Here is a 16,481-nt window from a genome sequence, read left to right on the forward strand (position 1 = left end):
TTGGTATTTTATTAGGATCCCCATTAGCTGTTGCGAAAGCAGAAGCTACTCTTCCTGGTGTCCACACAAAACATGACATAATACAGAACATTAATAGACCAGAACAGCTCAAGGACAGAACTACATGAAAAAACATTGAAATGCACACGTAGCTTAAATGACAGTGGGCGTGGGTTCACTCTGAGAACAATTTGTGTTTCCTTTGTAATTTTTTTTTGTGTGTGTTTCTTATTTTGTACCACTTCTCTTGAACCAGGAAGTGTTGCTGTGTGGAACAGGCTGACAGGATGTTGTTATTCAAGTGATGCTGTCGTGTTTTTATGCCTTTCCTGTTTTAACCAGATACACAGACTGGGGTTTACACACAGGTGTGCGTCCCAAATGGCACCACATTACTTTTGACCTAAAGTAGTGCACTATTTAGACTATTTAGACTATGATAGGGTTCCATTGGGGTTACACAAACAGGGAATCCGGTTTCACCTGGTTTTACAGGCCATCTCTCCATTTCCTTGTCATCCCATGCCTAAAGACACACCCAGACTCCCTGATTGATCAACATGTCCTTTTTAATGTTTACAAAGAGATTAAGATTGAGATTTTTATGTTTTAAATTATATATTTGTCTTATTTCTTATGGAGGCCTACTATTACACAATGTCGATTAATTAAATACATCAAAAAATAACTGTAGATTGATGTGTGTCTCAATATACTGTGCAATAATTTCATCTCAACATAAAAGTTTGTTGTAGAGGTTATTAAAAACGACAAAACACACACTGTGAACATGACAGTTAGATAATACTCATGCTAGCTTTTACATGTCATGCTGGACAAAGGAAATTGATTCAACCCTGGCTTTGTTGTTATTGTGTCAAGGCAAGCCCTTCCCAGCCCCAGCTCCCCTCCCCCATGCCAGATATTTGCCATGGCCAGCCGTTGCTACGGGAAGTGACGACACAGACGTAACAACAGATTGCTGAACGACGAGAAGTCGCATATTAACTATGTGGAAAAAGCCAGACGCAGAGACAGTGGGTGAAAGAACATAGCAACAACAAAAAATACAAGGGCAACGTCTTCAAAATCCATCTTCATCTTCGGGAAAAGCAATTCGGGATGATATAGAAAATAGCAAGAGCATAAACTACACATGTTAAGCTTCAAAATAAACCCAGTATTATGATTTTATGACATTAGGATTGTTTTAAAAAGAGAGGTGAAAGATAGTTTGTTGGATTGTAGCTAGGGACAGTGTTACTATATCCGGATAGATAGACTACGGGAAGCAGAAAGAAGAGAAAAAGAAACCGTTTCTGGAAATAATTTTGCCTTTAAAAAATATATTTGGACTAAAACTTTCTTGGACTTTTGCCTGAAACATTTTTTTTTTGGTGGATTTTGAGCTAGCTTGCTAGCTATAAATTGTCAATCATGGAATTGAGAGTGGGAAACCGATACAGACTGGGCAGAAAAATTGGAAGTGGTTCGTTTGGAGATATTTATTTGGGTAAGTTTCTAATATAAAACAGTTAATAGTATTTATTTTCCTCATCTGTTATTTTAGCTTTTTAAAATTGTTTATAGCAAGCTTACATGGCATTTGCTAGCTGGTAATAACTCCAACATTAGACTCGATCCAACGTCAGCTGTTCCGTTTTCACCAGCTGATTCTAGCAAACGTTGGAACAAATTGTACAAATTGAATGTAAACTTATCAATGCGCAGATATATATATATATTTTTTTATCAGAGTATATCTATGAGATACTACACACGTCAATTGTTCTTGTTGGTGATTTATAAACCACCTTCATTTGGGTGATCATAACCACTAGCTAAGCCAGCTGGAAAGGTTTTGAGTCCAATTGCTGTCGACCTTTTTGTCAAGCTACAGAGACATATAACGTTTGGTTGTGCAGAGAAGTCAACCAGGAAGCGGTCTGTCTGTAACAATAAGCTAAGTACCAAAGCTGAATATAGTGTCTCTAAATGTCCAATTTGACTGATAACTCACGATCTGCCAGAGGCAATGGCTGACTTGACATATATTGTATTGACTGATCTCTCAACATGTTCACCACCGGTATTATAATATAACTGTGTGTAATGCATTTCAGTTGTTATCAGTCCCTCTTGAAAACGTTAACGAGATGGAACTGCGCGGAACACTATTTTCACTGGAGTGTTGTTGTATCAGCTATCTACTCCAATATCTATTGACTGTCGTCGCTACTAGTTGTCAGATTGGACATGTTATGACATGTTCTGGTGGTTTGTATGTAGTGTATGGATGAAAGTGCTGCTGGTCATCCCTTTCGACTCAGCTGAGAACAAACTGGCCTCTGGTCCAGGTGGATAGGGGCCTAACAAGTTGATAAGACATTATCAAATAAAATGCATGGACATTACAAACTGTCCTTGGCCTAACCTAGATACCATGATGGATGGTATTTTGTCTGTTTTTCATTGATTATTTTCCTTCATTCAGCTTCAGCTGATTCATTGGGGATGAGATAGAGCAAGGTCATGTTTGTGACACAGAAACTGATGCAGGCCTGTGTGTGTGTGTGTCCAACTTCCATCAGGGTAGGTTATGATGAGGGCTCATACCCTCACTTACCTCATATATTTGTTTTACTTGCAAACAACAACTGGGCTAGACCTAGTTGGATCACTTGTTACTCTGGTTTTAACAACACTGTAAACCAAACTAGATTAAAAATGACAACATTATTGTAAAATAATAGACATTTTCTTTTGCAGAGCGTTTTGTTACAGTGTGCACTATTGAATATGCCTCCTAGCCACGTCTTATTGCGCTGAAAGGACTGGATAATTAGCTATATATTAAGGACTCCACCACCTTGCCCACTGACAGGCTTCAGGGCCTATCCAATTCTTTCTGCCCCAGGCTACATGAAGCACTAATGTGTAGGAGTCTAGGGGTTGATTTGGAATCAGCCAGCAGTGTAGGAGTCTAGGGGTCAGCCGGCAGTGTAGGAGTCTAGGGGTCAGCCGGCAGTATAGGAGGCTAGGGGTCAGCCGGCAGTGTAGGAGGCTAGGGGTCGATTTGGAATCAGCCAGCAGTGTAGGAGTCTAGGGGTCGATTTGGAATCAGCTAGGGGTCAGCAGTGTAGGAGTCTAGGGGTCAGCCGGCAGTGTAGGAGTCTAGGGGTCAGCCGGCAGTGTAGGAGTCTAGGGGTCAGCCGGCAGTGTAGGAGGCTAGGGGTCGATTTGTCAGCCAGCAGTGTAGGGTCTAGGGGTCGATTTGGAATCAGCCAGCAGTGTAGGGTCTAGGGGGTCAGCCGGCAGTGTAGGAGTCTAGGGGTCAGCCGGCAGTGTAGGAGGCTAGGGGTCAGCCGGCAGTGTAGGAGGCTAGGGGTCAGCCGGCAGTGTAGGAGTCCTAGGGGTCAGCCGGCAGTGTAGGAGGCTAGGGGTCAGCCGGCAGTGTAGGAGGCTAGGGGGAGGCAGTGTTGAGGAGCAGGGGCTGTATTGTCCTGGGCCAGGGTTGAGGCAGGGGTCAGCCGGCAGTGTAGGAGGCTAGGGGTCAGCCGGCAGTGTAGGAGGCTAGGGGTCGATTTTGAAATCTGTCTGTAGTTTGTCATGATTGACCGCCGACCTTGCCCCTTATTGTCCTGGAGACAGTGTTGGAGGAGCAGGGGCTCTATTGTCCTGGAGCCAGTGTTGAGGAGCATGGGGCTCTATTGTCTTGGAACCAGGGTTGGAGGAGCAGGGGCTCTATTGTCCTGGAACCAGGGTTGGAGGAGCAGGGACTCTATTGTCCTGGAACCGGGGTTGGAGGAGCAGGGGCTCTATTGTCCTGGAACCAGGGTTGAGGAGCAGGGGCTCTATTGTCCTGGAACCAGTGTTGGAGGAGCAGGGGCTGTGTTGTCCTAGACTAGTGCACTGGTGGTCTTTGTCTGGTGTGGTCCTCTCAGTCTCTGGTGGGGTGTTGGGCTGAGTGTGAATATATATACAGACCAACACTGTCTTTGAGACAAACTAGACTTGCTGCGGTATGAGTTGTCTACTAATGCTTTCCCTCTGTGTTCAGGTTGGAGTCAGAACAGAACAGTGTCTGGTCTCCCGAGTGGTGCGGTGGTCTAAGGCATTGCATTGCTGTGCTAGCTGTGCCGCTAGAGATTCCGGGTTCGAGTCCAGGCTCTGTCGCAGTCGGCCGCAACCGGGAGACCCATGGGGCGGCGCACAATTGGCCCAGCGTCGTCCGGGTTTGGGGAGGGTTTGGCCGTTGTGTCCTTGTCGCATCGCGCTCTAGCGACTCCTGTGGTGGGCAGGGAGCATGACAGCTGACATGGTCGCCAGGTGTACGGTGTTTCTTCCGACACGTTGGTGCGACTGGCTTCCGGGTTCAGTGGGCATTCTGTTAAGAAGCAGTGCGGCTTGGTTGGGTTGTGTTTCGGAGGACGCACTGCTCTCGACCTTCGCCTCTTCCGAGTCTGTACGGGAGTTGTAACTACCAATTGGATACAATGACATTGGGGAGAAAAAGGGGTAAAAAAGAACAGTGGCTGTCCTCTGTGTTCAGGTTTGGGGTTGTGTTCGTTTGGGCACAAAGCAAAAATGTGTTATTGGACAGCTACATATAGAACCTCCTAGTTTCGCCCAATTTTCTAACGCTTCGTCCTTCGTGCCAACTGAACAAGACCCAGGTTGTGTTGTTCTGCTGGAGACTCTGACTGTTGTCTCCAGTGTGTCTGTCAGGACTGCTGGTGTCTTGTGTAGGTCACCACCATTACCTAGTTATATAATATGACCGTAATGTGTCTCTGTTGCAGAGCGACGCAGAACAATGATAACACTGGTGTGTTGGTGTCAGTGACTGTGTCATGACACCGGGTGCTTCCCAAATCCACATTTCACACTATTCCCTATATTGTCCACTACTTTTGACCACAGCTCTATGGGCCCTGTTCAAAAGTGGTGCACTATATAGGGAATATAGTTAAATTTGGGACGTGGCCTGTCTCACATTGATGAGAGGAAGCCATTCTAGACTATAGAGAAACACCCCTGGTCTTTAATAAGGGCGTAGGCAGCCTGGCAGCTCACACACACAGAAGTGATGTTCAACCTGTGGCGATGTGAGCGATCTCTTTATTGCATGTTTGTACAGTACATCCCCGTTGGTAGATTAGCTGCTCTCACAGCAACAGCTGTACCTGTGGAGAAGCCAGCCTACATGCTGCTTACAATGTGTTGCTGTCAGATGTGTCTTCTTGGTGGAGGGCTGAATTTCACTCCCTCTTGTGTAGCGTTGTAAAATTCAGGTTATTTCCCCTAAATTGCCTTATTTCATCATCGGCTTCCAGGAATCTTCCAACTAGATTCAGAACGCTTGACCTGAGCTCTGACTTTCTCAGCCTTCACCCGAGCTCTGACTTTCTCAGCCTTCGCCCGAGCTCTGGCGTTCTCAGCCTTCGCCCGAGCTCTGGCGTTCTCAGCCTTCGCCCGAGCTCTGGCGTTCTCAGCCTTCGCCCGAGCTCTGGCGTTCTCAGCCTTCGCCCGAGCTCTGGCGCTCTCAGCCTTCGCCCGAGCTCTGGCGCTCTCAGCCTTCGCCCAAGCTCTGGCGCTCTCAATTCTGAACTTGAAAGAAAGAAATCAAATAGTTTACTCTTCCTTAACTAGTTGACCCTTTAGTTGGGGTCAGAATGGAAGACCTGTCCCTTACCTCATTCACACACAACATTCCTTTTCCCTGTGAGAACTGTGTGTGTGCGTGCGAACTGTGTGTGCTTCTCTTCGTGTCTTGCACGTTGTAACAGAACACTCAACCAAAGCCCCTGTTGTAAGATGTATGTGATGTAATGATGTCGCAGTGTGCGTACCAAACGGGCCCCCTATTCCCTATGTAGTGCACTACTATTGACCAGGGCCTACATAGGGAATAGGGTGCCATTTGCGGACACGGAGAAGGGCAGAACAGAGATGTCCTTGGAGCCAGAGAGTTATTGTTACAGCCAGCTGCTCTTAATGCCCTGTTCAGACACAACTACCTGATCCATCGCCATTGGCTGAGTCCCAAATGGCCCCCTGTATGGTCATAAGCAGTGCACTATTTAGGGGAAAGGGTGCCATTTGGCACTAAGCTAATAAGTATCCTGTTCAATGCTTGTTTTCTCTCTTACAAACCCCTGTAGCTGTTTGCTTTCATGTGTAGATAGAAGATGGATGGAAGGCCGCTCACTCTGGTTCACTTCATACAATGGTGTAATCATGTTCTATCCCCTGTGTGTGTGTGTGTGTGTGTCTTTGTGTGTGTGTGTGTATGTGTGTAATGGTGAGTGTGTATGTCTCTGACTGTATGTGTGTGTGTGTGTTGAGGTAATCATGGTTTTGAACACAGCTGGAATCTCTTAAGGGTCTCGGTAGCGTGCTGTGTTCTGTTCTGTGGTCCTGGTCCTGTAAAGACCCGGTGTGTATGTGTGTGTGAGTGTGTGTGTTGTTATAGGCAACGAGACGTGAGGATGAGGTCAGTGTTTGGCCTGTGATTGGAGAACTGGGATGTAGTTCAACAGGGTGACACTTTCTCAATGTGCATCCCAAAGGACACCCTATTCCCTATTTAGTGCACTACTTTTAATGGCCCTGATTCAAAGTAGTACACTATATAGGGAATAGGGTGCACCCAACATTGCAGCTGTGCAGAAACATACTATACTAGTCAACCCCCCCCAAAAAATGCATTTGATATTATTTTGAGTCCTCTCTGTATGTGTTGTGGGAAGCTGTCCAGGAAGTGTAGTAAGACAAGCTAGAACGTATGTTCTCCGTGAGGATCCCATTGGCTTACACTAGGTGGAGGCTGTATCACTGAACCAGGTTGTAACTGGATTAGATGAGGGCTGGCTAAAACCAGCCAGTGAATTAGAGCCAACTAGGCTGCTTATTGACAAGCAGTTTGTGTTATTTGGTTTGGGCTGGCTGGCCTTTTGGTATAGCCTCCCGAGTGGCGCAGTGGTCTAACACACTGCATCTCAGTACCAAGAGTACCTGGTTCAAATCCAGGCTGCATCACATCTGGCTGTGATTGGGTGTCCCATAGGGCGGCGACACAATTGACCCAGTGTCGTCTGGGTTTGGCTGGGGTAGGCCGTCATTGTAAAATAAGAATTTGTTCTTAACTGACTTGCCTAGTTAAATAAAATAAAGGCATTGATCATCTATCTGTTTTAGGTTATGTAAAATGTATTATAAACAAATTATGTACATCACCTTTCTCCTGAGAAACAAGAATAAGTGTTATGGGTCATGAATAAGACTAGGAGTTGTTGGTTTTGTGACAGGTTTACTTGAAAATGGCTGATGTAATATTTGTCTGTGTCAGGATGTTGTCCCAGCCCTAGTGTTGGCTCTAGAGCCCAGTCTATCTGCATGTGTTTGGCTTTGGCTAGTGACAACCAATCAACTCAGCTGGGACACCAACCAACCAATAGAGAGCAGAGAACTCTGCTGGAACACCAACCAACCAATAGAGAGCAGAGAACTCGGCTGGAACACCAACCAACCAATAGAGAGCAGAGAACTCGGCTGGAACACCAACCAACCAATAGAGAGCAGAGAACTCGGCTGGAACACCAACCAACCAATAGAGAGCAGAGAACTCGGCTGGAACACCAACCAACCAATAGAGAGCAGAGAACTCAGAGCTGGAACACCAACCAACCAATAGAGAGCAGAGAACTCGGCTGGAACACCAACCAACCAATAGAGAGCAGAGAACTCGGCTGGAACACCAACCAACCAATAGAGAGCAGAGAACTGGAACACCAACCAACCAATAGAGAGCAGAGGCTGGAACACCAACCAACCAATAGAGAGCAGAGAACAACCAACCAATAGAGAGCTGGAACACCAACCAACCAATAGAGAGCAGAGAACTCGGCTGGAACACCAACCAACCAATAGAGAGCAGAGAACCAACCAATAGAGAGCAGAGAACTCGGCTGGAACACCAACCAACCAATAGAGAGCAGAGAACTCGGCTGGAACACCAACCAACCAATAGAGAGCAGAGAACTCGGCTGGAACACCAACCAACCAATAGAGAGCAGAGAACTTGGCTGGAACACCAACCAACCAATAGAGAGCAGAGAACTCGGCTGGAACACCAACCAACCAATAGAGAGCAGAGAACTTGGCTGGAACACCAACCAACCAATAGAGAGCAGAGAACTCGGCTGGAACACCAGTGTTTACAAACTCCTGACAGAAATTCTAACAATCATCCATCTCTCTCCCCCCCAGTCCCTCCACCACTAACATAATGTGTTGTTAAGTGATCTTTAAAACGCTGTTGCAACATTACCTGGCATCGCTCCAACTCCTAGTCTGTAAATCAGTGACTAAACTCACACGGTGTGTTCATCTACTTAAAGGACTTGTATAAAGTTGTCCGAGCTCTTCACACCCGGGGAAGCTGACCTGTTGTGCCCCTACTTTGAGAGTTGGGAATGTGTTTGTGTGCAAGCATTGAGGCTGGTGGGTGTTTTGCACTCGAGTTCTGGTCTCCAAGGTTTTACACCAGGTCTGGGATCTGTGCTGGTACATAGCTATGGTGTGTTTCAGCAGGTGTACTGTACATGCCAGTGTTATGCTCTGGGGCTTGGGCTGATCAATACCACATGCTTGTCCCCAGCCCCCCCCTCCAAGTTCTGTGCAGTGGAACAACATAGCCCTGCTCTGTAAAACCTGCCAAGAAAGAGAGGAGCTCACAGTCTCTGTTTTCCTGACCAGACCAGAGGTCTATAATCACCACCAGGTGGTTGAGACCTCTCCCCCTATAGGTCTGTTCTCCTGACCAGACCAGAGGTCTATAATCACCACCAGGTGGTTGAGACCTCTCCCCCTATAGGTCTGTTCTCCTGACCAGACCAGAGGTCTATAATCACCACCAGGTGGTTGAGACCTCTCCCCTATAGGTCTGTTCCTGACCAGACCAGAGGTCTATAATCACCACCAGGTGGTTGAGACCTCTCCCCTATAGGTCTGTTCTCCTGACCAGACCAGAGGTCTATAATCACCACCAGGTGGTTGAGACCTCTCCCCTATAGGTCTGTTCTCCTGACCAGACCAGAGGTCTATAATCACCACCAGGTGGTTGAGACCTCTCCCCTATAGGTCTGTTCTCCTGACCAGACCAGAGGTCTATAATCACCACCTGGTGGTTGAGACCTCTCCCCTATAGGTCTGTTCTCCTGACCAGACCAGAGGTCTATAATCACCACCAGGTGGTTGAGACCTCTCCCCTATTGGTCTGTTCTTCAGAGGTCTATGTCACCAGGTGGTTTATCTCCTCCTGACCAGAGGTCTATAATCACCACCAGGTGGTTGAGACCTCTCCCCTTAGGTCTGTTCTCCTAACCAGACCAGATGTCTATAATCACCACCAGGTGGTTGAGACCTCTCCCCTATAGGTCTGTTCTCCTGACCAGACCAGAGGTCTATAATCACCACCAGGTGGTTGAGACCTCTCCCCCTATAGGTCTGTTCTCCTGACCAGACCAGAGGTCTATAATCACCACCAGGTGGTTGAGACCTCTCCCCCTATAGGTCTGTTCTCCTGACCAGACCAGAGGTCTATAATCACCACCAGGTGGTTGAGACCTCTCCCCCTATAGGTCTGTTCTCCTGACCAGACCAGAGGTCTATAATCACCACCAGGTGGTTGAGACCTCTCCCCCTATAGGTCTGTTCTCCTGACCAGACCAGAGGTCTATAATCACCACCAGGTGGTTGAGACCTCTCCCCCTATAGGTCTGTTCTCCTGACCAGACCAGAGGTCTATAATCACCACCAGGTGGTTGAGACCTCTCCCCCTATAGGTCTGTTCTCCTGACCAGACCAGAGGTCTATAATCACCACCAGGTGGTTGAGACCTCTCCCCCTATAGGTCTGTTCTCCTGACCAGACAGGAAGGTGTTTCGTCCTCTTTCTGTTGTTGTCACGTGCCGTTAGAGGGAGGACAAAGTTCCTGTAAACTGAAGGTTTTACTTGGCTTCATGTTGTACATGTTTCAGCTGCATCTGAATGGCATTCTCTCTCATTGTATTCATATTATCCAATTGAAGACGTTTAGCAAAGTTAACAATCTATCACGCTAATCTTTGACAATGACCTAGGTAAGTCGTGTTTTTTTTTTACTTTGAGAAGTGGCCAACATTTACAAAACATCGATGCAGTTTTAGTGTGTTTGTGTTCAATGTTTGGACACGTGGTGGTTTTACTAGACTGACGTTGGAGTTCCCCCCCCCCTCCCTTTCCTCACTCTGATTGCATAGCATAACATGACATGCTATGGGCTCTGATTACCACCCAGCCCTGTGGATCTCTGTGTTCCTCTACGCATGGATGACATGATTGCAGATAGTCTATCCAGCCAACAGCCCCTCTGCCCCAACTGAGTCCCAGAACAGGGAGAGATAAGCAGGGACAGGGAAGAGACTAGGGGGGGTTGGGGGATAAATAAGGGCCAGCTGCCTCCAGGCTATGAAGAGAGAGGGAAGGAAGAGAGGAGTAGAGAGACTGTTGATCTGGCTGGCTGAATAAAGCTTTACTTTCTACCCTTCTTGAAATAAGCAGCTCAGTGTTGAGAAATAAGAGGGGTTTTGTTAGCCAGTCAATTGGTGTAACGCTCCTGTCCATTTCACACAGTGAAACAAGTGTCAAACTGTCATACCAGCTTCAGTTACCCTCAACACACTCCATCTCCTCCTCTGTCCTTCTCTCCCCTCTGTCCTGTCTTTCCAGCTCTCCTCTTCCCTCCTCTCCATTATATTACACCACCACCACAGCAGGAACCCATTATATTACCACACCACCACCACAGCAGGAACCCATTATATTACACCACCACCACCACAGCAGGAACCCATTACACCACCACCACCACAGCAGGAACCCATTTATATTACACCACCACCACCACAGCAGGAACCCATTATATTACACCACCACCACCATTACACCACCACCACCACAGCAGGAACCCATTATATTACACCACCACCACCACAGCAGGAACCCATTATATTACACCACCAACACAGCAGGAACCCATTATATTACACCACCACCACAGCAGGAACCCATTATATTACACCACCACCACCACAGCAGGAACCCATTATATTACCACCACCACCACCACAGCAGGAACCCATTATATTACACCACCACCACCCACCACAGCAGGAACCCATTATATTACACCACCACCACCACAGCAGGAACCCATTATATACACCACCACCACAGCAGGAACCCACACCACCACCACAGCAGGAACCCATTATATTACACCACCACCACCACAGCAGGAACCCATTATATTACACCACCACCACCACAGCAGGAACCCATTTATATTACACCACCACCACCACAGCAGGAACCCATTATATTACACCACCACCACAGCAGGAACCCATTATATTACACACCACCACCACAGCAGGAACCCATTATATTACACCACCACCACCACAGCAGGAACCACCACCACAGCAGGAACCCATTATACCACCACCACCACAGCAGGAACCCATTATATTACACCACCACCACCACAGCAGGAACCCATTATATTACACCACCACCACAGCAGGAACCCATTATATTACACCACCACCACCACAGCAGGAACCCATTATATTACACCACCACCACCACAGCAGGAACCCATTATATTACCACCACCACCACCACAGCAGGAACCCATTATATTACCACCACCACCACCACAGCAGGAACCCATTATATTACACCACCACCACCACAGCAGGAACCCATTATATTACAGCAGGAACCCACCCACCACAGCAGGAACCCATTATATTACACCACCACCACCACAGCAGGAACCCATTATATTACACCACCACCACCACAGCAGGAACCCATTATATTACACCACCACCACCACAGCAGGAACCCATTTATATTACACCACCACACAGCAGGAACCCATTATATTACACCACCACCACCACAGCAGGAACCCATTATATTACACCACCACCACAGCAGGAACCCATTATATTACACACCACCACCACAGCAGGAACCCATTATATTACACACCACCACCACAGCAGGAACCCATTATATTACACCACCACCACAGCAGGAACCCATTATATTACACCACCACCACCACAGCAGGAACCCATTATATTACACACCACCACCACCACAGCAGGAACCCATTATATTACACCACCACCACCACCACAGCAGGAACCCATTATATTACACCACCACCACAGCAGGAACCCATTATATTACACCACCACCACCACAGCAGGAACCCATTATATTACACCACCACCACCACAGCAGGAACCCATTATATACACCACCACCACCACCACCACCACAGCAGGAACCCATTTATATTACACCACCACCACCACAGCAGGAACCCATTTATATTACACCACCACCACCACAGCAGGAACCCATTATATTACACCACCACCACCACAGCAGGAACCCATTATATTACAGCACCACCACCACAGCAGGAACCCATTATATTACACCACCACCACAGCAGGAACCCATTATATTACACCACCACCACCACAGCAGGAACCCATTATATTACCACCACCACCACCACAGCAGGAACCCATTATATTACACCACCACCACCACAGCAGGAACCCATTATATTACACCACCACCACCACAGCAGGAACCCATTTATATTACACCACCACCACCACAGCAGGAACCCATTATATTACACACCACCACCACAGCAGGAACCCATTATATTACACCACCACCACAGCAGGAACCCATTATATTACACCACCACCACCACAGCAGGAACCCATTATATTACACACCACCACCACAGCAGGAACCCATTATATTACACACCACCACCACAGCAGGAACCCCACAGGAACCCATTATATTACACCACCACCACCACAGCAGGAACCCATTATATTACACCACCACCACCACAGCAGGAACCCATTATATTACACCACCACCACCACAGCAGGAACCCATTATATTACACCACCACCACCACAGCAGGAACCCATTATATTACACCACCACCACCACAGCAGGAACCCATTATATTACACACCACCACCACCAGCAGGAACCCATTATATTACACCACCACCACAGCAGGAACCCATTATATTACACCACCACCACAGCAGGAACCCATTATATTACACCACCACCACCACAGCAGGAACCCATTATATTACACCACCACCACCACAGCAGGAACCCATTATATTACACCACCACCACAGCAGGAACCCATTATATTACACCACCACCACAGCAGGAACCCATTATATTACCACAGCAGGAACCCACCACCACCACAGCAGGAACCCATTATATTACACCACCACCACAGCAGGAACCCATTATATTACACCACCACCACAGCAGGAACCCATTATATTACACCACCACCACAGCAGGAACCCATTATATTACCCACCACCACCACAGCAGGAACCCATTATATTACACCACCACCACCACCACAGCAGGAACCCATTATATTACACCACCACAGCAGGAACCCATTATATTATACCACCACCACCACAGCAGGAACCCATTATATTTAACCAGAAACCGTGGATTGATGGCAGCATTCGTGTGAAACTGAAGGCACGAACCACTGCTTTTAATCAGGGCAAGGTGTCTGGTAACATGACTGAATACAAACAGTGCAGCTATTCCCTCCGCAAGGCTATCAAACAAGCTAAGCGCCAGTACAGAGACAAAGTAGAATCTCAATTCAACGGCTCAGACACAAGAGGCATGTGGCAGGGTCTACAGTCAATCACGGACTACAGGAAGAAACCCAGCCCAGTCACGGACCAGGATGTCTTGCTCCCAGGCAGACTAAATAACTTTTTGCCCGCTTTGAGGACAATACAGTGCCACTGACACGGCCTGCAACGGAAACATGCGGTCTCTCCTTCACTGCAGCCGAAGTGAGTAAGACATTTAAACGTGTTAACCCTCGCAAGGCTGCAGGCCCAGACGGCATCCCCAGCCGCGCCCTCAGAGCATGCGCAGACCAGCTGGCCGGTGTGTTTACGGACATATTCAATCAATCCCTATACCAGTCTGCTGTTCCCACATGCTTCAAGGGCCACCATTGTTCCTGTTCCCAAGAAAGCTAAGGTAACTGAGCTAAACGACTACCGCCCGTAGCACTCACATCCGTCATCATGAAGTGCTTTGAGAGACTAGTCAAGGACCACATCACCTCCACCCTACCTGACACCCTTGACCCACTCCAATTTGCTTACCGCCCAAATAGGTCCACAGACGATGCAATCTCAACCACACTGCACACTGCCCTAACCCATCTGGACAAGAGGAATACCTATGTGAGAATGCTGTTCATCGACTACAGCTCGGCATTCAACACCATAGTACCCTCCAAGCTCGTCATCAAGCTCGAGACCCTGGGTCTCGACCCCGCCCTGTGCAACTGGGTACTGGACTTCCTGACGGGCCGCCCCCAGGTGGTGAGGGTAGGCAACAACATCTCCTCCCCGCTGATCCTCAACACTGGGGCCCCACAAGGGTGCGTTCTGAGCCCTCTCCTGTACTCCCTGTTCACCCACGACTGCGTGGCCATGCACGCCTCCAACTCAATCATCAAGTTTGCGGACGACACAACAGTGGTAGGCTTGATTACCAACAACGACGAGACGGCCTACAGGGAGGAGGTGAGGGCCCTCGGAGTGTGGTGTCAGGAAAATAACCTCACACTCAACGTCAACAAAACTAAGGAGATGATTGTGGACTTCAGGAAACAGCAGAGGGAACACCCCCCATCCACATCGATGGAACAGTAGTGGAGAGGGTAGCAAGTTTTAAGTTCCTCGGCATACACATCACAGACAAACTGAATTGGTCCACTCACACAGACAGCATCGTGAGGAAGGCGCAGCAGCGCCTCTTCAACCTCAGGAGGCTGAAGAAATTCGGCTTGTCACCAAAAGCACTCACAAACTTCTACAGATGCACAATCGAGAGCATCCTGGCGGGCTGTATCACCGCCTGGTATGGCAACTGCACCGCCCTCAACCGTAAGGCTCTCCAGAGGGTAGTGAGGTCTGCACAACGCATCACCGGGGGCAAACTACCTGCCCTCCAGGACACCTACACCACCCGATGCTACAGGAAGGCCATAAAGATCATCAAGGACATCAACCACCGAGCCACTGCCTGTTCACCCCGCTGTCATCCAGAAGGCGAGGTCAGTACAGGTGCATCAAAGCTGGGACCGAGAGACTGAAAAACAGCTTCTATCTCAAGGCCATCAGACTGTTAAACAGCCACCACTAACATTGAGTGGCTACTGCCAACACACTGTCAATGACACTGACTCTACTCCAGCCACTTTAATCATGGGAATTGATGGGAAATGATGTAAATATATCACTAGCCACTTTAAACAATGCTACCTTATATAATGTTACTTACCCTACATTATTCATCTCATATGCATATGTTGATACTGTACTCTATATCATCGACTGCATCCTTATGTAATACATGTATCACTAGCCACTTTAACTATGCCACTTGGTTTACATACTTATCTCATATGTATATACTGTACTCGATATCATCTACTGTATCTTGCCTATGCTGCTCTGTACCATCACTCATTCATATATCCTTATGTACATATTCTTTATCCCCTTACACTGTGTTATAAGACAGTAGTTTTTTTGAAATTGTTAGTTAGATTACTTGTTCGTTATTACTGCATTGTCGGAACTAGAAGCACAAGCATTTCGCTACACTCGCATTAACATCTGCTAACCATGTGTATGTGACAAATAAAATTTGATTTGATTTTGTACTGTTAATTCTGTTGGTAACCAGTTTATAATAGCAGTAAAGCACCTCGGGGGGGAGGGGATATAGCCGTGTCGAGTCTGAGAATAGCCCTTAGCGGTGGTATCTTGGCCACATACCACATCTCCCCGGGCCTTATTGCTTCAATAGGTCAGGTTGTAGCTAGTTCCTAGTTTGATTCCTTAAGGGATGTCTGAGCATGTCTACACACACACCCCTGCAGTATGGGCAGGAGTAGGAGTGGAGCGTTCCCTGCTCAATCTGTCAAGACGTATCACATTCCTGTTAAGATAACCCACACCCTGACCGGCTCCCCTAAAACGGAGTCTCATGTTCACTTCATGCCTACAGAATCCCTAGCCAAGATAACCCACACCCTGACCGGCTCCCCTAAAACGTTGTTTCAAGTCATGCCTACAGAATCCCTAGCCAAGATAACCCACACCCTGACCGGCTCCCCTAAAACGTTGTTTCAAGTCATGCCTACAGAATCCCTAGCCAAGATAACCCACACCCTGACCGTTTTGTGTTTATAGCGAGCGAGAGCATCTAACCTCCTAGCCGTTCTTCTTTATGAGTTG

The 16,481-nt window shown here is 47.6% G+C and overlaps 1 protein-coding gene across 1 annotated transcript in view; it reads left to right on the forward strand.

Annotated features, from left to right (window-relative positions):
- Nucleotides 1–986: 986 nt before the first annotated feature.
- LOC121844326 (casein kinase I) overlaps nucleotides 987–16,481 on the forward strand; it is a gene marked incomplete at its 3' end in the record, with an annotated part of 55,436 nt that continues 39,941 nt past the window's right edge. Inside the window, 1 exon segment of the mRNA XM_042314306.1 lies at nucleotides 987–1,513. Coding sequence (XP_042170240.1) covers nucleotides 1,438–1,513 — 76 coding nt within the window.

This window comes from Oncorhynchus tshawytscha, unplaced genomic scaffold (assembly GCF_018296145.1).
Source record: "Oncorhynchus tshawytscha isolate Ot180627B unplaced genomic scaffold, Otsh_v2.0 Un_contig_7103_pilon_pilon, whole genome shotgun sequence".
NCBI classification, from domain to species: Eukaryota; Metazoa; Chordata; class Actinopteri; order Salmoniformes; family Salmonidae; genus Oncorhynchus; species Oncorhynchus tshawytscha.